The 27,511-nt window shown below is 43.3% G+C and overlaps 1 protein-coding gene across 1 annotated transcript in view; it reads right to left on the reverse strand.

The window, feature by feature from the left end:
- Positions 1–23,462, reverse strand: part of gli2a (GLI family zinc finger 2a) — a 58,775-nt gene extending 35,313 nt beyond the window's left edge. Inside the window, exon 1 of the mRNA XM_072397821.1 lies at positions 23,338–23,462. Within this exon, the coding sequence (XP_072253922.1) occupies positions 23,338–23,452 (115 nt within the window). The 5' untranslated portion in view covers positions 23,453–23,462. The remainder of the gene's footprint in view (positions 1–23,337) is intronic.
- Between the last annotated feature and the right edge of the window lie 4,049 nt (positions 23,463–27,511).

The following is a 27,511-nucleotide window of genomic DNA, read 5'->3' on the forward strand; positions in this document are numbered from 1 at the left end:
CAACCTCTCCCTGGCTGGTGCTACTGGATCTGCGGGTGATAAGGGCTGAGGAACTATCTATCACGCCGACAGCTGCATTGTTGTTGGGCTCAGGGACAACTGTGGGCATGTCTATGGTTAGAATCGTTCCAGCTCCTCACTTTCTGGATTTAGCACTGGTCCCCTTTGCATGTAGGGTTAATCCAACCTAGACTTCATATTTCACACCCCACGTCAGGTGCAGTGTGCCACAGAGACAGAGATTAAAATGGCTTCAAACTTCAGCTTCATCTACCTGAAACATCACTCACAAGGAAAAGCACAAAAGTCATTTAGGTCTGTCATAGTAAACTGTGGGTGGCTGTTTGCCATCTACTCTCATAAGGTGATTGTTTAAAGTACGGACATGTCTAACCCCTAACCCCCATAACCAGCAGCAGGAAGAAGCACGCGCTGCGTCCTCGTTTTAGTTTGCATTTTAAAGTTCAAGTTTGAGACAATGCCAGGTGTTCCATGTTGTAAGAAAGGCCCTTACGAGTGTGAGGGAAAGGAGAAGGAAAAGCCCTCTCACACTATGTCCATATGAAGCCCGTATCAGGAGCAGGCTGACGGGGAGAGGAGAGAGGACTCATGTCTTTGAGGAAGTACTCAGTGATAATAATAATACCCTCAGAGGCCAGGCTGGGCCAGGAATAATTTTCTGGGGGAAAAAAGCCTTTGTTGTGCTTTGAGAGAAAGAGGCAGTGAGACAGAAAGAGAGAGGTAGAAAGCATGAAGGGAGAGAACGAGACGAAGCACATAGGAGAAGAAGAGGTGGGGGTGATCCATTCAGACAGGAAATTCCACTAGAAAAGTTGGCCTTGGTCCTAACTACACAGCACTGTGCCAGCAGCAGTACACAAGTGCTCATGTGCTTGCATACACACTCACAATTACACAGACAGGCACTGATTTGTTCTGCAGTTCAGTGGCAGTAAGTAACCATAAAGAATAACTGGGACAAACACAAAGGTGTTACCGTGTCTTTTTCAAACACACACAAAAACATTCTTAAGCAACGTCTATGCACAAAGTTAATAAAACAGCGTATGGTAATAACATGGGAATAACATGGGAATAACATGGGAATAACATGGGAATAACATGGGAATAACATGGGAATTCCACACTACACTCACACCATGAAACCTGCAGGTTTAGGCCGCAAGACATCGCTTCCTCTTAGGCAGTACATGGGTGAGTGATGGCGACAGACGGATTAGAGGCTTACAGAATAGCACAGAACCACTACCATCTATGAAAGGAAGTCTTAACAGGGTGGCTGTTTACTTTTAACCGCCCCCAGGGAGGGTAAAACGATACCCGTTTTATTGATAGGGGGATTTTGGGGCAGAAGGTAAATGGATTAGGTCAATGAACGCTGTACTGACACAAGATGATTTGAGCAGAGATTCATTAGTCTCTGTGAACTCCTGCTAAGTCTGGATATGTTATGATGTAAAACTCAAACTCTCAGTGCCGTGGCTGTTTTTCACAGGTTTACGGGTGACATTGTAAACAGTGTGGGTGCGTTTTTATGGCACAATAAGAAATCAAATATCTAAAGTTTTTCCTAACACAACATTGTCTCGTTCATCATTTGCAGCTAGCGCTAAGCTAGATATTTGGTTTCTTTACCTCTACAGGACAGACAGAATCAGAATGTGCACCAAATAATTCAACCAAATTCAAATCTAATACCATTTTGGATAAGATAGTTTCACTTTTATTCTCACATCAAATTAGGAATCATGGGATGGTAATAGCAGTCAAACTAAAGTAAAATAAAAGGTTGATTTTCATGTACAAAGACAGTGTTATAAAAGCTTTTCTGTGTCTTTTCTTATGCATTTAGCTCTTTATGACCGGAGGACACAAAGTTTTAGGTTAAAAGCTTTTTCTGCTTTCAGTTTAAAAGAAAAATCGATAAACTTGGGGGCAAAGTCAGTAATTTCGATAAAAGCTGAAGGTTTAACCTCTCAAACATTTTTTCCTTGTGTCTCGTTTCCTCAGACGCTGAAAAATAAAAGTTGAAAGGAAAGTTTTAAGATTTCCAGAAAATACTGCAGGCTTAAGACAGCTGCTTAGGTCCAAATGGGTTAACTGAGTTGTCTTGACGTACTTTTAGGACTTGTGTGAGACTCTAATGATGCTTTAGGTCATATTTATTCAGACAAACAGCAAACTGCTCCACGTTCTCAAACTTTAAAGCATCTCAGATTGTGAATTCTACTGTTTTCAGAACAGCTGGGTTCTTGTGTTTGTGATGGGGCAACAACGATATATATGAGATTTTTTCATGATGACTTGTGAGCGTGAGATTAAAATCTTAGCATGTGGGTTGCTGTAAGTGCCTCGGGCCCTTGTTTATATCTGGTTGCCATGCTGCCCTGATGCCCTCCCCAGCCGCCCCGTTCCTGTCCTGACGTGTTTACAGATCCCACTCAGACCCAGATGGGTTCTCTCCAATGCTATTACTCTTAAGTCAAGTGTACATGCCCCCCTCAGCCAATCACTGTTGTCCTCTGTGTCAGCCCCATGAACCCACCTCCGGCTTCATCTATCACCTGGGCTATAAGGTGCTGCACCCCCTCCTCTAATCGTCCTAAAGACAGACCTTCTCTAACCTGGGTTTCCATTAGGTGGTGCTAATGTCCAGTCGGTGTAAAAAGGCCCCCAAGGGGAAAAAGTAAAGCTTTCACCTGTAACCTGATAATATATGTATGTAGTGTCTGTCAGTCTTTCTCCGAATATCACAGACAGAAATGTATGTCCTCTGTTCAATGAAACCAATGACAAAATGAAAAAATGAGAGGTACAATGTTTTCCTTCTGGCTGCAGCAGTGAAGTTCCTGTTGGACTTGGAATAATTTCCTGCTGACTGACATGCATCACCTGGCAGCAGTGCTCTTCAGTAAGGTTTCCGAACATGTCACCCAGCTTGGTGCTTGCAGCAGGAAGTGGACGCCCTGTGAGGACTGAAGTGATGTCAGCTACTTGGTAGAGTTCTGATTTACTTCCTGGCCACTGTAGGGCAGTGATGTGAGGTTGATCACGAAATGAACGCACTGGGCTCTTCACTTCACTGTTATCCTGATGTAAGGAGCTGTGGGCCAGAAGGATGCAATGACCCCAGTGCAGCAGTGAGTCGAGTAATCCTGGAGACATGAAGTTTAACATGACATGTTCCCTCAACACACAGGAACATGGTTCATATGTGACTTCATCAGTTTGTTCCTCCTTCACTCAGGTCTGAACAACATTTGTTGGCGAGAGCAAAGTCACCAGTCAAGCCAAGTCACTTCAAACGACAGGAACTCAAGCTTTCCTCTGTCTCCCGTGAGCCCTTTAACGCCTCAGACACAGCTGACAGAGAAGCTGCCAGTTCACACAAAGAGCGTCCTCAGCACACCGTGACGGCATCCTTAGTGCAAGCTCAGCACCCCCCCACCCACCTCCAAGTCGTAAAAGAGCATTTTTTTCCTTCAAGAGAAGAAGAGAAGGCAGAGGAAGCACCTAAAGCAGCACACAATGAGTGGGAGAAGGAGGCAGCTCACATCAATCTAAAGCTGTCTTAGCAGGGGGTCACCCTGAGGTGAGAGCCCAACCCCCCAGGCTCATGGGAGAGACTGGGGAGTATCTGCTGGAACGGCCATGCCTGGTCTCCATCAGGCTACCACACTGAATGTGCCTGAATGTGCCTGGAGTCTTAGAGTGATACAACAGTTTCACCTCTGAACACCAAGACACACAAAGGGCCCAGAAGTACAGTGTTCCCGAGGGGAAATATGCCCCCCCCCCAGGAATGGTGCACCCATCAGGGTGGAGGTTTCATTCAAATAAACAACTGATATTTACACATTTCACAGAACAGCAGCAGAGTTCATAAGAGCTGTGAAAAACCCACATCCGGTCCAATTCAGAAGTAGCAACAGGACCGAGAGGACATCCTTTCCTTTCGCCTGGATGCAGGCTGGCACCAAGCTTTTCATAGCCTGGTGCCAGGTGAGAACTAAAACTAATCTGTGAGCCCAACTGCTCTGTGCTGGCACACAATACTGACCCTAACTCTGCATCATTTAGAGCACCAGTCTGAATGCCTCTACCTTTTCAAAGTGTTATAAAAAACCACAACAGGTTGAAAAAACACAACAGATTTGGAAGAAGTGGTGAGCAGCACAGCTGACTGCTGGTGGCGTCCATCACACAGGGCAGAACATCTCCAGTGAAGAACCCTGCACTCTCAGGCCAGCTATCCTGACAAGATAACGCTTTGCGCTCTTTGAATATATCTACACTCTCACACACGCTGGATCTCATAAACCCCCTTCTTGTCTGGCCTCTCTCTTTGGGCAGGAATCAGCACGGAAACTCTGGGAATTGGTTTTAAAGCTTTAACACAAAACAGCTGTGAAGCAGGTCAGAGGGCCTCCAACCAAACAGATTGGCTCTCAGGTGAGGTTTTTCTTCCTTCCCAATCTGATAATGCTGCCCTCTTCTCTTTTTGTGTGATAACTCTTTTTTGTGATAGTGTGTGATTCATCTCTGCATTTTCAATATTTTCAGGAAGCCTTTTAGTTTGACCATCACAAAGCCGACATGTTCTAACTTGGCTGTCTCTCTCTAACATTATAAATTGCTCTTATATCATTGCCAGTTTAATAAAGACAATGCTTTACTTTGAATCAGGTGTTTCTTCAAGTTTTTCTGTCATTTAGGAGCAATTGACTCACCCATGGACTTCTAACCACTGCCTTCTCTGAGCCCTAAACTGTTGCTTTCTGGCTGGTATGTATTTTCCACCTGGTGTTAATTCAGCAAGTTGAACTTAGTAAACCAACGTCAGACCACTTCTAACTCATCAGAGTGATGGTACAAGCCCCCACGTCCACATAAGGACAGAGAACTCAAGCTTGATCCAATTTCACTTCACGTCAACGCTCCAAGCCAAGATAAAGAGCTATTAGATATGAGGCTTTAAACCAAGCTAATCTCATTAGAAAACATGTATAAGACATGTTTGTCCACTTGTCCAATTCACCGTAGTGTCACAATCCATCGCTGTTAATTGTGAATAGGTAATGTAGAAAGGAACAAACTACAAACTACCCAAAAGCCACAACTTGATGACCAGTGCAGCTGACTGTTCAACACTTAATAAAGTTAACTATTGCCCCAGCTCAGTTTACCCAACAGCATTTAGCTCACTTTGCCTCACATAAGCCAAAAAACAAACAGCTTGCTCACCAATTCAGGGAAATATCTATCGAAACAGTTTATTCTCTGACAGATTACCAATAACAACCAATAAAAGTATCTTTAGACCTGGATTAACTGGCATTGATGCAGCAGCCATTACATCAGATATGTACAAATATATAAAGTACTTTTATACTCAATTATGTTCTGAATTCATTAGCTGCGGTTAAGTCACAAAATGATCAGAAGTGTCATCAGTTGTCGTCATAATGTTAATACCAGAACACTGCAGCGGCCCAAGTCAACAAGCTGAGACACAAATGCAGGTGTTTCATGTCCTGCCGCGTTCTGCGGGTCGTCTGGATTAAATCAACCTGGGTTTTTATGGAGAAATGGGGAAGGGAAGTAGATTAGCACATCAACTCCTCCTGCAGTTTTCACTCCTTAATTGTTCTGTGTGTTGAGCACTGGAGTAGTTTCAGAAATGTGTGAAACATATGCTGGGATCACAGTGAGTGTGCGGTCGCTGCAGCTGGTTATTAGTGAGTCTGACCAGCAGTTTTCTCCCACTATCATCACACAGATCAGAAACAATAACTTCCTTTCTTCAAGCTGGAGTGAAGGAAGAGGTGGACAGAGGAGGCTGTTTTCTCCTTTCCTCTTTGATAAGCAGAGAGGAAAGGAGAAAACAAGGGTATAAATTATTAGGGTCACAACCTCTGGGGTGTGCAGGGGCATGAAACATGTGCTTTTTAATGCTTCTTTGTCTGGAGGTTACAGGATTACTACAAGGACTGCTGGTTGTGAGGCTCCTCTCTAGTTTTAACTTTAGCTTCTCTCCGTACGTCATCCTCTGCAGAGGATAATCTGTGTTTCTCTCACCAGGTGCACAGAAGTATGATGAGGAGATGCTCCTTGATGCTCCCACTAAGAGGGCAGTCTGTGTCCTCCCTACAGTAAGGACAGTACTGTGAAAGTACAGAAACAGGATGACAGCGCTTGCGTCTTTCCGATTGTTCTGCAGCCTTGGGGTCAGTTGATTGATTGATTTGGTCTTGATATAAGTACAGAATTCACATTAAGAAGGGGCTCTTTGTTCCATGGTCGCTCGCTGTCAAAGGGGTTGAATTGTGGATAAAGAAAAGAAGCCGGACCCACGTTAGTGTACCTTCTCTTACTAGATAATATTTAGCACAATGGAAAAACCAGTCGATAAGATGTGTGGACAGCCAAAGCCTGAGTGACATCACTGTGTTTCTTTACTAATCAAATCAAGTCCTGAGACTCTGTGTTCGCTGTGTATGTTCATGTGAACGTGGCTTTTGACAGATGAAGCCTCTGAGAGCTCCAGAAACTTGAGAAAGTAGCCAGGACATTACTCAGCAACAGCAAACAATAGCCTCACAAGATAAGGAATCATTTGTCACTGCAGCTGCTCTGACAAACAGCAAACACTGTGGGATAAAATTAGCCAGAATGCTGCTTCCCCATGTGACGCTGCAGGAGTTGAGTCACCTCAGGGTAAGCCTGTTGGGGAATCTCCTTTATCTTTTATGGATATGTTCAGGGAAGGCTCTCAAACTGCTGTTTGTAAGGGAAACTGAATTCTGAAGGGATGAGAAACAGCTATACTTTCTCCAAAGGAAAATAGATTATTATTGGAAATAATGAATGTTTTTTTCTTTATTAATCATACATTTTATTCTATGTCTGGAATATTGTGTGTGCCCTGTTGAACAAACCGTACTGATGAGGAACCTGGTCGGCCCTCAGTGGACGCTTTGCTTGAAAAGCTGTTGAAAGGCTCCCTTTTAAAAGGTTTTTCTAGCTAAAACAACTTTTAACACCTGTGTGTGTGTGTGTGTGTGTGTGTGTGTGTGTGCAGTACCATGAATGGCGTGTCTGGAGAAAAGCTCATGAGTCAACTGAGACTCCATCTTTATGATTCATGAAGCCATTATGGATCAGAAAAGATCTACTTCTTTAACAGACTTTAAATGAAACTTAGATAATCACAAGTCTGCAGTTATCAATAGGAAATTAAAACCTAGACTTGGTCTGTAAACCTTCCAGTGGAGTAAATAAAAAGGAACGGACTTTGCCTTTGGTCCACTGGATTTCTGTTGCATCACTCACAGCATCTGGAGTACATTGGGGTTTCTTTTGCTCAGAGCTACACATGTATACCTATAATGTTTCAGTGAACTTGTCAAAACATACAAATGCCAAAATGAAAAAAATCCAATTAGGCACTGTGTTCAAAAAGTTAAGGACTGCTCTGGGGGAGAACCGGCCAAGACATTACAATCAAACAGCTCAAAACACAACTAAACCATATGAACCTGGACTGTTTAAACGCTGGCACTACGGAACCTGAAAGTACAAAAGGCGCAGATCACTGAGCCGTGATAACTGGCTCCGTCTGGAGAACAGTTCAACACCGTGGATCAGCTGGTGGGGTCTTCAGGCAGAAAGGTTGACGGCTCTATCCACAGAACATGGGTTCCACTGGCCCCTGATACGTTCATCTGAGTGCGATTGTAAGTCTGACATTAGGCGCATTCGGACAGAGACGTTCTAAGAATTTAGTTCTAAGAACTGTTCACCTCGAATTTAGTTCTAAGAACTGTTCACCTCGAATTTAGTTCTAAGAACTGTTCACCTCGAATTTAGTTCTAAGAACTGTTCACCTCGAATTTAGTTCTAAGACCTGTCCTTCCCCAGGGGAACCGTTTCATTTTGCATTCGCACATGAGTCGGGGGCCTCGACAGGGACTGATGTGACGCAGCCGTCTGCGACAGACGTGTTACTTTAGCGCCACTCAGCAACAGCACCAAGAAGCTAACAGGGAGAGCGAGGAGGCCACCGTGTTCATGGTCTGCATGACGGTGATATTAATCATGGACGATCACATCAGGCGTCTAAGATGGAGGCTGGAAGAGCTCACAGCGAGAGTCAGGAGACGGAGAATCCAGCAGCGGGCGATACTTCTTCCTTTCATGGAGGAAAGAAGGAGAGCAGAGCGCCGCAGACAAAGGAGACGAAGTTTAACTTATTAAACAGGCGCCGGTTGGGTCCGTGTCGTATGAGTTTCAGACAAGGGGCGGAGCTACCAGCCACCAAACACCTACGTCATGTTCCTGTGGAGCCCAGAAAAGACCCTGAAGGAGCTAAAATGGTTCCAGGAACTGAGGGCCATGGTCCCTAGTTCCTGTATGTCCGAATGCATGAAAAAACGGCCCTATTCCTGAAAAGGTTCTAGGAACTGCAAAAGGTTCCTACAGTGGGAATGTGCCTATTGTACCATAAACATCTGAATATGTGCCATCACACAGTGAACAAACAATATCCCAGTTCTTACACTGCAACAACACAAAAGCACCACTGCTGATCACATGCTTTTCAGAAGTTTTCACATGAAACTTTTGGGCTAATCCTGCCTCAATCAACACACCAAAGCAACTAATCAAAGACACTGGCAGCACAACATTTATCCCTCAGTGTATAAAAGTGATGATAACAGTGTGGTTTAGATGCCCCCCCCCCACCCATGCAGGAGTGAAACAAATACAGAGTGGACTCCAGCCAATCCTCTGTACAATCTTGTGTGCTTATCTTGACTTGATCCACAGTAAATTTGCTGTTTCCAGATCTGAATTGAATTTAGTAACCTGGGACGTTACTCTATACCACTTTGGGAATCCCCAAAGGGAGTTCTTGCTCAGTTTTTATATACAAGACAAACAAAACCACTACTTATCAAATAATTCCTCTAACATTTAGTCAGGGTTTTCTCTTTATTGGAATTAAGCAAACAGAAACCATCTGTTTCTTAGGTTATAGAGAGTCTTAAAACAGTTTGGTCATCGTTGTGTTTATGCATTTCTTTATGGCAAGGCCTGCTTAGAAAGCTCCAGAAAGAGCACACTGATGTTTAACAATCTCTACCCAGCACTGGATAATGATCCACATGTGGCACAAATGTGATCATCAACAACACACTCTCTGTGGGGAAAAGATGCCACATGCTGCTACTGAATTAGTCGTCATTTTTCCTTTGAAAGTACCACATAAAGCTCCAACAACAAACTCTATGTGCCCTATGTGGTCTGGATTAATAATGACTCTGGCAAAGGCTAAAAAGATGGTGGAGATTTTTGAATTTGGTTATTTCTCGCAGTGAAAATGGAGTACAAAGGAAAAAATGTTCTGCAGCCTGCATGGATCCTGCTGATTGTGAGATTTTTTTTGCGTCACATACCGCAGAAATAGTAGTATAAGGTGTGCTGTGGTGTCCTTCAAATAACAAATCCCAGCAGCACGGGACAGAGAGATGAGAAATTCCTCTTTTCAGTGCAAATCCTTACAACACTGGTGCTAGAAAATGCATTCTTCAGGTGTCACACACCACTAATCTCCTATTAGATTCACAATGTCCAAATTAGGTTTGATTCCCAAATTGACTCCATTTGAGACCAATTTAGCTTGAATGTGACACAATAGTTGGTTTTAATCTGATTCAAAATTAGAAATGCAACAAAAAAGTAATGAAAAACACAAAGAACCTTTTTTTGTGTGTTTTGTAGAAGACGTTCTGCGTTAGGCAGATTGGAAACATCTTTATGAATCTGGTCTAACCTGACAAAGACACATGCCTGAGTGGCATCTTTCCAAATATGCTACATATATATGTTCTACTGCAGATATTTGCAGAGATGAAAGTGAGCCATTTTCCACTTGTGGCATTGCAACAGTAGTTGTTTTTTTTCCTGTTAGGACAGCTAAGGTATTTACTTGAAAGCAGTCGATGGAAATGTGTCAGATTCCCATTTGTTTCAGGGGTAAATGGAAACCCAGCTACGGACATACAGAAACTGTCGGGCTACCATTTGGACCCATTTTCACCGAACTCTGCTGTGCAGACCAGTTAAAGACAATGAGAGACACCTCAAACTGACGTGACTGAAGGTAGTTTATCAGACTTGCCTGCTTCAAGAAGTAGAAAATACTTGATTTCCTTTATTTTGGAAAAACCTTTGAATGCAAGACTCTACTTCAAAGCACATTCATGTGACATGGCATCTGTAGAACTAGAGCATTGTCTCTATAGTGAAAGCCCGGCCCGAGCCATGTGATCTGCCCTGTAAGAACAACGCTTGTCTGCTCCTTTTGGAGCAAGCTTTTGCATCTGCTTACATGTGGCACCCATCACCCCCGGACCATGAGCTAGCGATCCAGGTTGGCTGCTGCAGAACCTGGCCCCCGGGGCACTTGGTTTACTTAGTCCTGGGATGACCTCAGGTATTGTGTGCTGTGCTTTGACAGCTTAATGAAGCTGGTTACTGTGTGGCGAGAGAGAGAGGAAAGAGAAAAGTTAAGACAGAACAAGAGAAGACAGCACGGAATGTGCGGACAGACGCTTTTCTTTCAAAGGGACACATTATGTGCTGGAGAACATATAGTATTTTGAATTCACTGCCATGTATACAGGAAAAACACACTCCTTTCACTTTGATTTGGGCCACTTCGGTCTGAAAACAGCTCATTTTGGGAGATTTGCAGGATACTGTAATTTCACAGACCCAGCTTATAATAGAAATACTCAGCCCCCCCATTTTTATACCCACCCAAATTATATTTCACTGTTTTCCGCAGAACGTTGCTCTTGCTTTAGATAGGTGCCTGTAATGCTCTACCAGTGGTTTCTGTGATGATTTATGATTTACAAGTTTGCATTTTCCACTGAAAACATGACGCAGTGCAGCAGCAGCTCCCCCCCTTACAACAAGCTTCGAACGCTGGTGAAAAGCAGCAAATCTTCCACCCACAGGCGATGGTGGAATTACAACATCATGTTGACTGGTCTGTTACCCCGACCAGCCACTTACGTTACTTTGGCATTTCTGCAGTGTAGTGTTTTAAAAACCTGGGCTGGACCGAACTGCAGAGGGAGGGGGGGTCACAGAACAGCTGAGCAGTACAAAAGGGTACGAACAAGCGACTACATGACTTGTTTCAGTATGGCTGAGAAGAGAGCTGTTGTACTTCTAACTGTAATTCTAACTTCAGGATCGTGTTTCTACGCTCAAACTGCAGGTCCAGCCTCTAAAATCAGTTTCCAGTCCATTTCTAATCCTCAGAACCAATATTAAACATATTTGTCCAATGCAAATAAAATTCAAAAGATCATCCGCTACATGAGGTTTCATATACTAAGCACATTGCTGAATGGATTTGGATTTCTTTAAATTGTTAACTTCAATAAATAAGTTGTATTTTGCGAGTTACCAGATTTTGGCACAATAGCAGGTCTTCTGATTCAATTACTCCAGGTTAGGTCTTTCTTCTTCCTCTTCTCCATTAGATCTGACCATTTCTAGCCTAACAATACAAACTCTGACCAGCCAACAATGGTCTTAAACGCTGGCACCTGGAGAGCATTCCTCACAAGGTGGCGCTAACATCCCAGCATGCAGTGCAGCATGACGAAGTGTAAGAATTTCCCAACATGCTATCAAAACTGCCCCCAGATATTTACCATCTGGGGCTTCTCAAATTACTGAACCTGACTTTTGAAAACCAAACTTCACAGATGACGCAACATTAAATGTTCTTATCAAAACTTAAGATATAAAAGTGTATTGTTGAAAGTATATTCAAGTATTCTAGCCTCCCACATTCGGTAACTTTAGGATCATTGTTAAGGTATTGCAACATTCACTTAGTTTCATGTCCCACTCAATAACAAAACCAACAGACAGAGAAAAGCTGCAAATCCCCACAATCATGCAACTGGAAGCATTTTGATGAGATTTAAATTGATTGTCAGAATACATCCACTGATTTAAGGGAAAATGCACCTCCAGGCAGATAAAAACCGTGTGAAATGGTCACAGCTGAACAGCTGAAACACAAGCATACATTTTCACATGGATGAAAAGCTTAATTTAGCTTAGGCTGATTTCTAAGATGTTTTAGTGTCTTATCGTGGTATCAAAAGAAGTGTCATCTAAACTGTGGCCTTCTGCTGTTCTTACTCCATCTGCCTCAGGCCAAGTTGTGAGGCTATGTCACCATCACTGCAGCTATGACAAGCTGTCTGAGCTAAACACACACACACACACACACACACACAATAAGCTACAATAATGTACGCCTGCAAAAAACGTTTTTTCCAGCTGAATCTGTAGATCCTAACCACGCCTTACAATACACTGAGTGGAGCCTCCACACAAAGTTTTGGCATGCAAACAGAAAGTAAAACATCTGTCTTATTCCATAAAATGGGAAGGAATGAAGTGTTTTTCTTTATTAGAGACTGCTCGAGTCACTGATTTGAACTTTAAACAAGAACCAAGTTATTTTTAGTGCTCTAATCACAATGATCTAATAGTATTTTCATATAAATGTTAACATAATCATGTTCATATGGTTATTAATCTGCATGTTTTAGCTCAGCTCATCTTATAGCAACTTTCCTAACCAATCACTTACACGTGTTTCATTTCATAAACCCCAAAGGGCCACGGTTTCTGAGATGATAGCTAAAAGCCAACAGACAGAGAAAAGCTGCAAATCCCCACAATCATGCAGCTGGAAGCATTTTGATTAGGTTTAAATTGATTGTCAGAATAGATCCACTGATTTAAGGGAAAATGCACCTCCAGTAAAGTCTGGACACTTAGAAAAAAGTACCACCAGCAGATTTTTACAGACTAAATACACAACTTAGTGACATGTTGATGGATAGTTTTGCAGTATCCATATATTTCAGCATATGTTCTTGGAACATTTATAATTTAGGTCAATATTTGCACATGCCTGTCGTTATTGGCTCACTGTGGAAGGGTCCAGTCTGGATGCTAATTGCCCTGCTTGTCATGGTTGTATGAGGCGATTCTCAGGCTGTAAATGGTGAAGGTGCACTCGGCTTTGGCAGCTCATGCCAACCCCCAATTCCCCTCCCCCCAGTCCAGCCTCGTGGAGGGCAATGATATCTGGAGAAAAAAGCCTGAAAAAGCCTTCCAGTAATAATAAAGAGGCCAAAAATACAATAGAGGGCAGAAGACTCACCGAGGCTCTCTGTGAGCCTTCGCCCTCTGTCCGAGGCTTACGGCTACTTCCTCCACTATAATTAAGGGGTTATCCCCCTTCATAATGGAGAAATTAAACTGTAAAACCTTGCAAGGCAAATTACAGCTTTTCCTGGGAGTTAGAGGAAGTGTCTTGATATGTAAACAATGCCCCTCTACAGCTGAGTACCCTCTCTTCCTCCCTCTCCCCCACGCCTTCCCCTGCCTCCCCCCTTTGTTCCGTGGGAATTTCAGATGGGCCAGATTTCCTCTAAGACTGCAATTCTGCTGAAAGAAGAGGATTTACAGTACCTTTATTGCCTAAGCATCTTAGACCTGCTTTGCAAAGCTAACACTAGGAGAAGCGCTCCAAACTCCCACATAGAACGCTCACATAACACTGCCAGTATACATATTTGTCCAATTAGAGTTCTTTAAATCTTCATACAGAACTGGATTTGTACTTTTTAATGAAATCCTGGCGGTAACAAATAAATGTGGAATGAAAAGAGGCCCTTACTGACTGCTTCACATGTGAACAAGAGGCACTGCGCTACATCTTAATCTCATCTCTGATTTGACAATAATCTAGAGACAGCCGGTATTAAACCAAGAGGCAGAGGATTGTGAAACCACTGCGCCAACTCAGTATAAAGTGTTTTCTTCTCTTTATTTTGGACGTCAGACAACAAAACTGCAGCGAGGACAAGAGCAGTCACACTGAGTTGTTCAATTGTTGAAGAATGTTTCAGACTAACGGTTCAAAGGTAAAAAAAAACCTTAAAATGTAGCCACAAGCTGCATAGTATGTGGCTATGGTACAACGAAATAAATATTTCTTCAGATTACAAAGCTAAAGCATGCAAACAGATTGACATTTGAAATATGCCTTTTTACTCCTGCAGAGGTGTCATTTTTATCTGTATTATACTATGATCTTATTGTATCAAAACCTATACTGTAGGGCCTGGAGGCAGGAACCAAGTTAACCCCAGAGTCCTGCCATCTCCAGAAATCCTCTGCTGACTCTGCAGCTGTTGGGCGTATCAGTGATGGAGGCTGAGTGCAGGGAACTGGTCGATCCCTTTGTGGGAACAATCAACTCACCTTGAACACAAGCAGAACAGAACATATGATTGTAGAGTTTAATAGAAGCTGGAGTGAGCCAAACACTGTCTCCATCCTGGCAGAAGAGGTGGAGGTGGTGGAGGTATCTGGGAGTGAAACACTGTTTCATATCTTCTACAGGTCTGTGGTGGAGAGTTCAGTCTGCTTTGCAGCTTCTGTTGGAGCAGCAGCCTCAGAGAAACTGAACAAACTGATAAAGGAGGCTGGCTCTGTGCAGGGGACTGCTCTGGAGCTGATTGTACAGGTATGTTTTAAAAGCTGCTCAAAAAAATGAGCAGCAGTGCACATGTGCTGCACATCAGAGAGGTGTGTTCGGTCTCCAGCTCCACGGCTACAAAGAACAGCACAGGAGGTCCTTCCTCCCCACAACAACCGCAACACGGTGGCTTTTTTACCATCCACCAAAAGACTGTTTATAGTATTTAGAAAGTCTTTAAACAGCAAAGTCGTGAATTATGAAAGGTTCATTTACTTTTAAAAATATCTGTAAGCCGTGTAGTGGTCGGGCAGACAAACAGTCTGCTGTCAGTATTTACAGGTCAGATCCTCGCCTGCCGTGAACATGTCTGAATCTGCTGCTGTCGGAGGACGACCCTGTTTCCTTTGAAACACCAGCCAAGAATTCTTGGGCCTAGTTAACATCATCGGGGAAATCACCTGGCAAACAACAGACAACAGGCTTAGCCGCTGTATCAACACACAAAGGCCTTCATTCAACAACTCCTCAGTTGTACATCTTTTATTACATGATTGCCTCCTTCCACTTACGTAACGGCACCAAAGCAAAACAGCAAAGAAAGCGCAACATGAGGAATGTAATTATGTTATTTATAAAGAAAACTTTAATCTAGCAGCATTGAACGTGAATTTGATTGGATTGTTTCTCACGCCTAAATCAAATCAGTTTCTTTAATATTCAGGAGCTTCGACCCTTTGATGCAGATGCAACAGGCTTCATTTTCAAGATCTATTGAAAAACTATTTTTCTTAAATACAGGTAAAGACGAAGGCAAATGCTTTTACAATGAAAGTTACTCTAGTTTTTGGTTAATATATAAAAAAAAAAGCCAGTTTCAATAAAGACTGAAATGGAGCTCGTCATTAAAATGCATCTTCGGGGTTCAAATCAGTTTCTTTAATATTTAGGAGCTTCGACCCGCCACATGGGTTCAAATCAGCCCACATATCATGGATTAGTAGCTCTGGGAAGTACTAAAATGTGTTTTTACTGCCTCTGAACCCAGCTAGCTGGCCACTTTTTTTCCTCGTGGCTGATTACATATTTTTCTGGAAAGTTCAGTTTGGGTTTTGGGTGCTTTGAACTGAAGAAAATTTAAGATTAAAATCTAAAAAGTTATATTAAGGCACACACACATAAAAACCCTTCCCTGGTCAGGAATACCACTCAATCAATGCCCAGCTGTTACAAAAGGACTGTCTTTATTCCTGCATATTTCCTGCAGCTGTATGATGAATAACATTACAAAGCAGTTTCCCATATGGTAGCTTTTTGTTTGCTTTTTTCCAAGTGACCATGACTACCATACAGGGGCCATATGATAGGCTCTTCTTGAAGCATTTTCTCACAAAGATTATGACACTGCATCCAACTTAAGCTGATAGCTGCGGGAGATCTGTCCAATGTGTTAGTGACCTTTATATTATTGTAAAAAGGGCTTAATTCATTTCCTATACTTGTTAGAATGTGAAGACATATCACACTGAGCTGGGACGAGAAATGCTCTCCTATTATTTCAGATCATCGTCTGGTTAGATTTAGTTTTGACTGGATAAAAGCTGCTAGAAGAGAGGAGAGGAGATGGAAAAAGAAAAAAGGATAAAGAAGATGGGCCTCACCTTGAGTAACTGAATCACTGCTGAATGCACAATCTGCTAATTAACATGCTGGTATTGTGTTGGAAATCATATCCTTTGTAACATCCAAGGTCTGCTTAATTTATTAAAAGAACAAATTATAATACTTCCAGAGAGATTCAGCGATGTTTGTTTTAACATTCAGTTCAATTCAGTTTTATCTATGCAGTGCCAAATCACAACAATGTCATCTAAAGGCACTTTAAATTCACTAAATGAAGTCACCTATCCATTACCTGTACCTGCTTAATCCAACTCAGACTGGCAGGAGAGCCGGAGTCTGTTCCAGGTGCCACCGGGTGGGGTACACCCTGGATGGGCCAACCATGCGCTCTCACACTCACTCCTCCGGACATTAGAGTCACCGGTTAACCCCACATGCATGCTTTTGGACGGTGGGAGGAACCCGGAGAGAAGCCACGCCCACATGGTGAGAACATGCAAACAGAAAGAACCAGCCGGGATTCGAACCAGCAACCTTCAAGCTGTGCAGCCCTCCATGAAGCCTTCTGTAGGGGATTTTTTTTCACTATGTTGATCATAAAGATGTGTTTTAATATTAATTAGAATTGTGATGTTTTTTTACTTGCAGGGAACAGATCTGTTTATGAGGATTACAAATGGACTGAGATTATTATTGATGCTGATGCTGCAGTTTGAGCACAGAAACACTATCCTGAAACATAAACTGACTGTTTTTAAATGTACAGATTTCTATTTGAACTTCAGGTAGAGCAGGTTAGCTCCCTCCCTCAGTTTCCAGTCTTTTTTTCTGAGCTGAGCTAATAAAACCGTCATTGATTACATCGTTTTGTCTAAGAATCCTTGTTAATGTGATTTGCTCGATGGGAAATTCTCTTTAAACTACAGAACTTTTGATTATGCTTTTATCCAAAGCTACTTACAGGTAGGCAGGTAGGGTAAGGGGGCCTTGCCTAAGGGTCCCTACTGGAGATAGTACCTTTCATGCAGGGGATTTGAACCCAGATCACCCACATGAAAGGTGGCAATCATACCACGACACTATCCAGTCTTAATTTGATTGGTTCAGGAAACATTTAAGCCTTTTCTTTCAGACCTTCATGTCAGCGAACTGTGGGCAGCTTTAGTTTGTTATACCTGAGTCCACCATTTAGTCCACTGCTTATTGTTCTGGTTGCGCAGCTCCCTCGTCTGCGTCCTGCCCCTGGAACCAGGCCATTGTTGTGGCTGCTCTCTGTCTGGATAGAGAGTCAGCCTCCTAAGGATGTGACTGTGAAAAAATACTGAAAAGTTTATTTTTACAAAACTGTTTATGGATTCCTCTGCTGCAAACCCAGCTGCTGACAGTGTAGGAGCCTTTATATCTAACGCAAGCTAGCAGATGATATTCATGCGTCAGTGTGACTCTATGCCCCAGAACTCAGAGTGATTAGGCCGATTGCTAAATGGTTCCAGGGACAGGGGAGCAGCAGCATGGAAACCATAGACCTGTAATTATAAGAAGTTTCCCTCAAGAGGAATTTCATTGATGGCAAAAATCAATTTCCTCCTCTTGCAAGCCGGGGTGGCTACAAGACAATGACAACAGGCCTTACGAGACACACGCATCTTATCTGGTTGCTGTCTTTAAAGCAGCAGTCTGGTGAATCTTATAGAACATTTGCATTGCCCCTGGACAGATATGTGTTGCTGCAGACTCAAAGTATATATATAACTGAGGCTTGAGTAACCACAGACATGCATGTCTCCTCATGGGTGAGTGGGCTTCCTTGCTTCATGCAGCACTGTGATTGATTCTTTTCCTCCAGCAGCGTTTCTACCAGGGCGGACCACAGCTGTCTTAAGGCAAGGGGGAGGTGAGGGGATAAGAACCGGAAGGCTCTGACCGCAAACTGTCCGCCTCTAGACCAAATCAGCCATAAGAACCAGGCCTGTTTATGTAAGGGCCTCCTGCCCGTGTTTACAGCTAGCACACATTTTTGTTTTACCACGTCTAAACTTCTTGGACGTTTATTTAGCTTCACTTGAACTGTGAGTGTTAGGGCTACATTAGCAGATGAAAGTAGCCGAGGCTGGCACACTGGGAGCTTACGCCTGATGGATACTAAGGGTTATGCTGGGTCAGAGAGATTCACAGTAAACAAATGCACAGACACGGACTTTCAGCAAGTTCTTTGATAAGCATGTTTCCGTCAAAAGAGAGAAGTTGCTTTAGACAACACCGTAGAGAAGAGGAGAAAGCTGGGCACCTTCCCATCCTCCCAACAACGCAGACAGGAAGTGTCCAGACAAGAGAACGGATCACAGGGAAAGAGAAAGAGCTTTCTGTTTAAGAGAGGATGAAGCACAAAAGGAAAAAGGGAAGTTCAAGAAAGGAGGTAGGGGGAGAGCCCACAGAAAGAAAGCTGGTTGGCAGAGTGTTGCTTAATCTCCTGAGGCATCCATATATTGTCTCCACCTTCTCTCAGACCGCTTTTAAACGATAACCTGTTGTCTTCAGGCCTGATGCATGTCGACACCTCTGGTACAAGGAGCTTTGCTTTCAAAGACTTTGTCCAAAGCATGCCATGTTGCTTTTTCAGTCTGGGGGCTTCGAAGCACAGGCTGAGCATTCCAAAGAAGCAACTAATATCAGAAATATCCCGTCATTGGAGGCTGATTCGTATTTCCGAACCACACTGGAGACATAACAAAGGCTGTCAGTCGTCCACTGAGTCCACATACAGTAACCAGTGCTTTAGAAAATATAGTTTGAAGACCACGTTGTTTAATAATTGGCCTTATGACTGTCTCCCCTAAAATTTGCCCTGGGATATTATTTTTCAAAACAAGAGAAACAAGTAGGAGACTCATGCTTTCTTCTTCTTAGGAGCTCCACTTTACTCTACTTTAACATAACTCTGGGTTTCTTTTATCATTTGCTTCAACAAAACCTAAAAAAATGGCAAAAATAATACCTTTACATGTACATACGAGGAGGACAGTCACACAGTATCTGTTTCTTAATTTGAGTTTTTGTTGACCAACAGCTGCACAGAGACAGCTGCCTGTAAACATGCCGCCTCTGCCCTCATCAAAGCATTTGTAATCTTTAGATTCTGTCTCGACCTGCCAGTGGCCCAAAGTGAAACACTAAAAGAGAGAGAGACAGGAGAATGGAAGCTGAGATGAAAGCTGGAAAAAGCGAAAATGACTTGTTTATGAAAGCAACATCAATTAGTGAAGCAAAATCTGTTCAATGCAAGCGCACTTATGAACTAATTCTGCAAATGATGAAGATGAATGACTGTGAATACAAAGCCATAACTGAAAGTCCTTCAGGGACAGAAATAACATCTCCTGAAGTCTCTCCTGGAGGACAGCAGTGGAATCCTGATATTGCGTCTGTATAGACCCTGACAGGAACAACAAACAATGTTGGGACGTGGTCAATAGGCTTTCCTGTAAGCTTCCCGAGTATCAGGAAAGGTTTTATTGATGTGCTGTTCCAAAATGTTACTGTACATGACACCTGATAGAGCTGATTCATCCTAAACACGAGAGATGCAAAAATATATTTTTCTTTGTTAAAAATGGAATCCATGGCATGTTTGGTGGCTTTAGGAGACAGATACGGTGTGGCTTTTACAAACAGGCATTCAAAGCAGGTAAGATAACCAGTTTTATTGTGGCACACAGTAAACTTGACATGGTCAGAGAATAATTCATTCTTCCAGATGTTACGGGGCAGCGACAGCATTGTAAGGCATCACAGTTTAACACTTTGGCCATCAGGAGATTCTTTGACTCTCTCATCTAAGGTGGAGGGCCAAGGAATTAAATCCACAATGGGGCACTTTGGGGTCCAGCACGAGTGCAGTCATCCCTGTATAACCCTGGCTGCTGAGTGCCCCCCCACCCCCCTCTACCTCTTAAGTCAGTCGGTGGAACCTCAGCAGTGCAAGAGCCTCATTTGGGAGCACAGAAAGAAAGGCAGAAATCTCTTTCTCAGGAAGATTAGTAGCTGTCCCTTTGGAATAGGCCTGTAGATGGAGGGAGCGGGGGCGTTTTTTTCTCTGGGACATTTTTCTTGCAGGGGGGGGGGTTGACCCGCTCTAGAGCACCTTACAAACAAAGGGCAGTGCAGAGACTCACTCGAGCTGTTACTGAGGTTTGCTCATGATAGCCATGACTAACACCTAGCTGCGTATTGCAAAACCAAGCTCTACTCCCGCAAACACCAAGTATGCTCCAGCTCTTCATGCATCTGATCCACAGTGACTGTTTCAAGTTGTGGTTGATCTAAGACCGGACGAAGAGTGATTTAAAGCTACATATCTTCTTATTTAGAGTTAAAGCTACATCAAACCAACTATGGACAATGTGTTTTTCTGCTGAAAAACACCAATCTTTGCCCAGACTTCACAAACTGTGCCCAAATTCCCAGCTGAAAGAACACTATGACACTCAGAGTTAATCAGGGTTACAGAGCTTACCTGCTCCGTTGTGCAGTCAACACAAAAATGAGCTATGATGGAAAAATTCTCCTTCACATTATAACAAAGACCGTCTAACAGACTTGGAAGCTCTGTCTTCAAAGCACCCCTCTGGGAAGTACGATGAGGGGGGTGCATCAGTCACAGGTATTCTTTTGAAATGATGAGAAGTTTCACGGTCATGGAAGTGGGCACCTAATCTCACCACGTGTAACCCTGACATGGAAAAGAACAAGCCAACACAGACGTGTAAATCCCAAGGCTTGAGAGTCAGGTTGCAACAGCCAAGCCTGTGAAAACATGCCCCCATAGAGAGACAAATGCTGGCTGTCACACAGAATGTGGGTACCCATTTAAAACCATTAAAAAGACCCTGAGAAAAAAGCTCATCTCTTGTCACTGCCACTAAAACCCTGTCTGTTTCTGTTTATGTATTTATCAGACGCTTTTATCCAAAGCGACTCACAAATTAAGATAAACTATATAAAAATCTAACAATGAACTACATAGAAGGAACCCACTAGTCCGACTCTGTCAGAGGGGACAGAGTAGAGATAGGGTGCAGGCATAGAAGGAAGTGCAGAAAGATAAAGTGCAGAGATAGAGGGGGTAGGGAAGTACAAGGTAAGTGCTGGGATAGGAGATGCTCTCTGAAGAGCTGGGTTTTCAGGAGCTTCTTGAAGATAGACAGGGACGCCCCTGTTCTGGTAGCGCTCGGTAGGTCATTCCACCACCGTGGGACGACACATGAACAGAGTTTGGATTGTCTTAGGCGTGGTGTAGGAGCTGCTAGACGACAATCCTGGGACCAACGGAGGGACACAGTTGGGACATAAGACAAAAGGTAGATGTTTGGGAAACAAACTGAAGTGCAAGGGCTCTACTACAAACTGATCAACCCTGGTCTTTAAGGCACCCCGCCCTGCATGTTTTCCATGTTTCCCTGCTCCAGTACACCTGATTCAAAAGAATGGGTCGTCCTCAGCCTTCGGCAGAGCTCAAAGACCTGACCCATTCATTTGAATCAGGTGTCACTGCCACTAAAACCCTGTCTGGACTGTTAGGCCAGCATCCCAGGCCCCTATCTTCCAGCCTCTGCTTCCACTTGGACCCTGACTCCCTCCCCTTTAGAAACCCTTTGATTAGACACACTTCTGCTACATTTAAACACACGGACGAACACGGCAGGACACAGTACAGTATGTCACCATGAAACATGAGCAAACAACAAGATGTTTCTCTTTAACTTACTCTACTTAAAAAACTATAATGTAGTTTGGATGATTTGGAACACTTTACAATTCTATTTCAAATACCAGTAAGCAGAATATTAAGTAAGCCTTACAAAGATGCTTCATTAATTCAGCTATGCCCTATATTCCATATGCAGAATGTTTGAGAACCAGTTGAAATTAAAAAGAATAATCAAAGTGTAAAAACAGAGCATTATTATGACATACTAATGTCCTACTTTTACTACTCCCCTGTGTGACAAAGTGAGCTTTGTGATGGCAGGCCACCAGGCCCCTCATTAAACAGTAAATTAACTTAAGTGATGCGTTCTTGCAGCGGACCCTCACTCTATGCCAGTGTATCTTCCTGAGGGGTTTCAGCGTCCACCAACAGCAGGCGTTAGTAATTCATAGCATCGGTACCTCAGAGGCCCTAGCAAGGTCCTCCAACCTCGTTATGAGGAGTTTTCATCAGAGATCCACTAATGAAAACATGGGCTCTCATCTTTTAATTATGACCCCTTCATAGAGGAAGCCATTCAGACTCCGCACCCTCTGTGTTACCTCACAAGCACAAATACCCCATGATGGGTGCAGACCACTGTTTTTCAGTGGAGCAGGGATATGAAAATTCAACCCCACAGCCTACAAGACACACAATGGTCATAACTGTGTAAATGACTAAATAATTTATGCAATGGCAAGTGCAATATTTTCTTTTCATGTTTGAAGAGCTCGTGGCTCCTTTGTGGAGGTGCCAGGGAGGACGCACTGAAACGCCCTAGATTCTCACCACGCATCCCTAAACAATTAATGCTCATGGCTCCTCTTGTGGCAGGCCACCAAGTCCATCATTAAGCAGAAATAGCGCTAACACCACAATGTCAGGCGACATCTTGTTAGCATTTCAAAGATGCTTCCCTCCACCCAACCGCTATCCGAGGCTTCTGGTAAACCCTTTCGTCCACTGCTATGCCAGCCACTTTTAGTAATTCATGAAATTTACACTCGGGAGGTGAGAACAAGGTCTTTCGCCCTCATTATAAAATTTTTTCATCACCCATTCTCTGACATCTCTGGAACATGCGTGGCCCCCATCTCTGGGTATAACTCTTTTTATGTGCCACCCAGCTACTACTTGTTTGAGCAGCCATCATTTTACTTATTTCATTGCACTTGCACTGATTCACAATCCTACAGAAAAACATCAGCATAACAGAGTGTTATATGAAACTAATGTTTGAAAGGAGCGCACAGAAAGTGCTGCTAGTTTTCTCATCAGATTACCAAAATAATCACTGCAGCTATGTGCTGTACGTCTACCCCGTCCAACATAAAGCGTAGAAAAAACCTACCTCTGCTTAGAGTGGTTGGTGAGGGCTTTTTAGGGAGTTCTGTGAAGCTGCTTCCACCCACACCAGAACCTTTACACTCCTTCTTGTCAGTGGCTGTTGGGGTTGAAGTTTCCATGATGCGTCCCAATTTCTTCCCAACCTGGAGAGGAAAGAGAGTCGTATGAGGCCAAGTATTTGATGGAGGTAGAGGAGGTAATGCAGCAACAACAATTACTTGATGGGAACAATAAATAAAATACCACTGATCCTATCACAGTTTCACAGTTTACCAACTTTACCCAGCAATATGTTCAGGGACGGCAGAACAAGCAGCAGAAGTTTACTCAACTCTAAACTTTTCTGAGTGTAAGACTGAGCTTGATTTAACCATCCTTTATATAGAATTATTCTCACCTTTACAGTTGTTTCGGTAAATACAAACACAATAAATTATAAAAATCATTTCTAAACACTTCTCTTTACTAAGTAGCTGAAAATCAGAGCAGTCAAAAACTGATGCAGTTTGCTAACACGTGTCTTTATTCTACCATCATAAGTAATGTCAAACACGCGCACGCTCCCTCTGAGTTTGATGTAATGAGCTCATAGCACTCCTTCTGTTCCAATTGTAAATGTGAGTGGCCCTTGGTGCTGAGGTTTAAACCACACACACTGTGTCAATACCTCCTCACGTCTGTGTGAAAAGCTTGGCAACATGCCACTTGTTTGACTTGGTGGGACCTACAAGATCCTCCTCTGCTGAGAGCAAATAAGACGCTTTGCCCTCAGCAGGCCTGAAAGGGAAAAGTCGTTCCACACACAGACGAGCTAGTGGTCGCTGCGTTTCCTCCTGCTGTCAGACACTGATGAACACTGAGGTGATATAATACGAGCCCAAACAACCGGATGCCATCAGTGATTACATATTTCCCAGGTGTGAGGGAATGGAAAGCTTTGCATGTCGGGTCTGAGGGTTGGGAAAGCTTGGAGCCTTTTATGACACCATCTGAGTGCTTCATTATGAAAAAAGAAAAGGAAATGTTCAAATGTATCAAAAGAACACATTAAAACCCCCCGGCCAGGTTGCCAGTCCATCACAGGGCCACACGGAGACAAACAGCCATGCACGCTCACACCCAATCCCAAGGTCAACTCAGAGAAAGCAATTAACCCGAACATGCATGTTTTTGGACGGTGTGAGGGAACCGGAGCACCCAGACAGAACCCACACCTGCAAACCAGCAACCATCTTGCTGGGAGGCTTGGTAAAGCCACAACTTTGTGCGGCTGAAACATTAGAACAGCTATCAGGAAATCGATTTCTAACTGAGTCTGGAGAATAAGTGATTTTAGCTGCAACCACAAGAAAATTCTGATGGATGAAAAGAATGTGGGATGGTGAATAAAAAAAGGAATGCTGAGAATATTACTGAAATGATCTTTTGGTAATCTGCTTCGCGTTAGCTGAAAGTGTGAAGTGTTGGTCTGCTTTCATGTGGATTTCCAACATGTCATCCTTTACGGTGAGGTGTGTGTACTAACAACCCTTTCTGTGACCCACTGGAGGTGCCAGTCACCTGTCATCGAGCCAATGTAAGCCGATTAGTGGCGGGCGACTAACAGGTTTAGGCTGCATCTGTTTCTTTTTTCTGCTGCCAAAAAGTCCACAAGCTCGCCAGTGAGCCGTCTCGTCTTGAACAACTCCCACACTCTGACATCACCTTAGTGATAGAATTCCATTTGTTCTTTCATTGACCGCTACCTTATTGAGAATAAGCTGGAAGGCAGACTGTTTGGTGGTGGTGAACCCTGTTGTTTCTGTTGCCTTTCAAGCAGCCTGCCCCTCAAAAACAACTGAGAACTCTTGCTCTAACATCAGCGTCTGATGAACATCTGGCGTCCCGTTAATGTTTCCTGTTTCCATGCTTTTACAGCATAACAACTATTAGCTTTGCAACAGCCTCTGAACCTCCAGCCAATATTCCAATGAAGAGGTGTTTGGGTACTCGTAGCAGTGAAGGCTGTTGCCTAGAAATAATGAACACAAATAGCTGGAAACCAGAAAAGTCTGAGTACATCTGAGTATATTTCATAAAAATGCCCCCAAATTCAACTTCACCCCCACCCACCCACTGATTTTCTTAATTTTTTGGAGCTGCAACATTACCTTTCCCTTATACCCAACGTGTCCCTGCAGACCAGACCCGTGTTGCCCCCGGTGACAGGGAGCCCAGCTCTGACGGGCTGGTACAGGTGTCAGGAACCAGGCGGACAGATGGCGGGGGCCAAAGGCGAGCAAACAACAAGGCTGCACTTCTTTTCTCATCTTCTGGTTGGCTGGGCAGACCACTGCAGCACGAACAGGATAAGGGCCTCCTCAGCCCACCCCCCCGGTGCCATGTGACTTCAGAGCGCCGAGCAGGATTACTGTCATTTAAAACTGACACCTAACTCCTAAGAAATCGAATAAAGAAATGGAAGCCTGTCATGTAAAGGGAAAGTGGAACAGTCTGCTCAACTCTGGGGCTGAAAGGAATGCAATAGGCACAAATAATGACAGATAAGCAGCAAAGTCCAAAACCAAGAGAAGATTACTGCTTTAATTTGGTTGTAAAAAGTGCAAAGCAACTTTTTTCATGGCTAAGAGCCACAGTTTGTTTTTAAAGTGTTAAATTGAGGGCGCATGGTTCTTGTTCTTGGATGTTTTGTTTCTACTATTACATTTCTTTACCGTTTAATGGCCTATCTCACAAACACTCTAGATGAGGAGGCTGTGTCTGTGTTTCTTCTCCAAAAGCAGGTCTGTTGGTCTAACACTTAAAGAAGTAAACTCAAGAAATGCACCTCCTCTTGAAAAACACCGGGCAAAAGTGCCATTTCCAGTGCCTATAGTCTGTTTAATCTCAAAGTGTCACATCAAATGAATCCCAGTTAGCAGAGCAGGCAGGAAAAGCTGTGTTAGGACAGAAGATGAGAGCAGTTTGTTGCAGAAACTGCACATCTGTGATGGACCAGGCCGACACGCCAGTTAACCACCAGAAATAAGCCTGAGGTGAGGTTGTGTTTTCTGCTGCTACAATTCATATCAAAGTCTAATAATTCCATACATTTCCAGACTTATTTTTGTCATTTTTCCCTGCAGATATCTCCAAAGAAGAAGAATCAACTGACAGAGGACAGGGTCAGTAACTCTTTTGCCGGCGTTATCATAAATATTGTCTTTTTCTTCCTCTCCTCGAGTTAATTTACCTTCTGCCCCTTTGTCTCAGACGCACAGAACTTTTGTTATGAGAGCCGGTGTGTGTTTTTCTTAGCGCCTCGTTCAGTTTCAAGTGTTCCTCTCCTCCACTACCGTTCAACAGCTCCCCTTTCACCAGCACTGAAAGGAATGCAAACACACATCAAAAGAAGCCCTCTCATTTTGAAGATTTCCAGGCTTTGCTCTTCGTCCCTTCTTCCTTCCTATCTTTCAGTGGCTGCGGTCTCTGTGCTGCCAGCACACACACATTCACAGTTTGTACACACTCATTAAGACGCTCACCAACTGCTGTCCCACACTCTGCTCACTTGGCAGACGTAGGAGAGATGGATAAGTGAGGTCTGCTGCCCCGATGCCACCTGCAGACCTCCCTACTCAGGTTTCTGACAGTGATCCTCATGCAGGTTCACATAACAACCCCCGAAAGTCAAAATATGGCTTTGTTTTACATATTTTCCTGTCTTCATCATAGATGTCATGCTTTTTTTGGATGAGCGGTTAAGATTACGCAGTTTTACTCAAGACTTTTGATTGGTTTTTCACCACTTTGCTGTCAGACTTCTCGCAAACTCTTGATTCAAAGGCGTCAAAAAGATACAATGAATGAGTAGATATGCATCCTTATCCAGCTCAGTTCAAATTCAAATTAATACAATAATAATACAAAGTTTATAACCATTTGTTTGCGTGCACACTGTGCTTTAAATCTTACTTCCTGCCCTTTTCTCTGCTTACTTTTCGAGTTACACCGGTCTACTGACTACAAAAGAGACACTCCTGTCTCCTGGTTAACTACACTCAAAGCAATGGTAACAGTCCTAGATTTTCTAGCTCTGTTATGAAGATGTTACAGAGTCTTTGTGAGAATAAGAGTGTAAGAAAATAATCTGCTTGTTGCACTTCAGTGGACAAAGACCTAAAACATCATGATGAACT

The sequence above is a fragment of the Leuresthes tenuis genome, unplaced genomic scaffold, assembly GCF_036924035.1.
Source record: "Leuresthes tenuis unplaced genomic scaffold, fLeuTen1.0.hap1 SCAF_12, whole genome shotgun sequence".
NCBI lineage: Eukaryota > Metazoa > Chordata > Actinopteri > Atheriniformes > Atherinopsidae > Leuresthes > Leuresthes tenuis.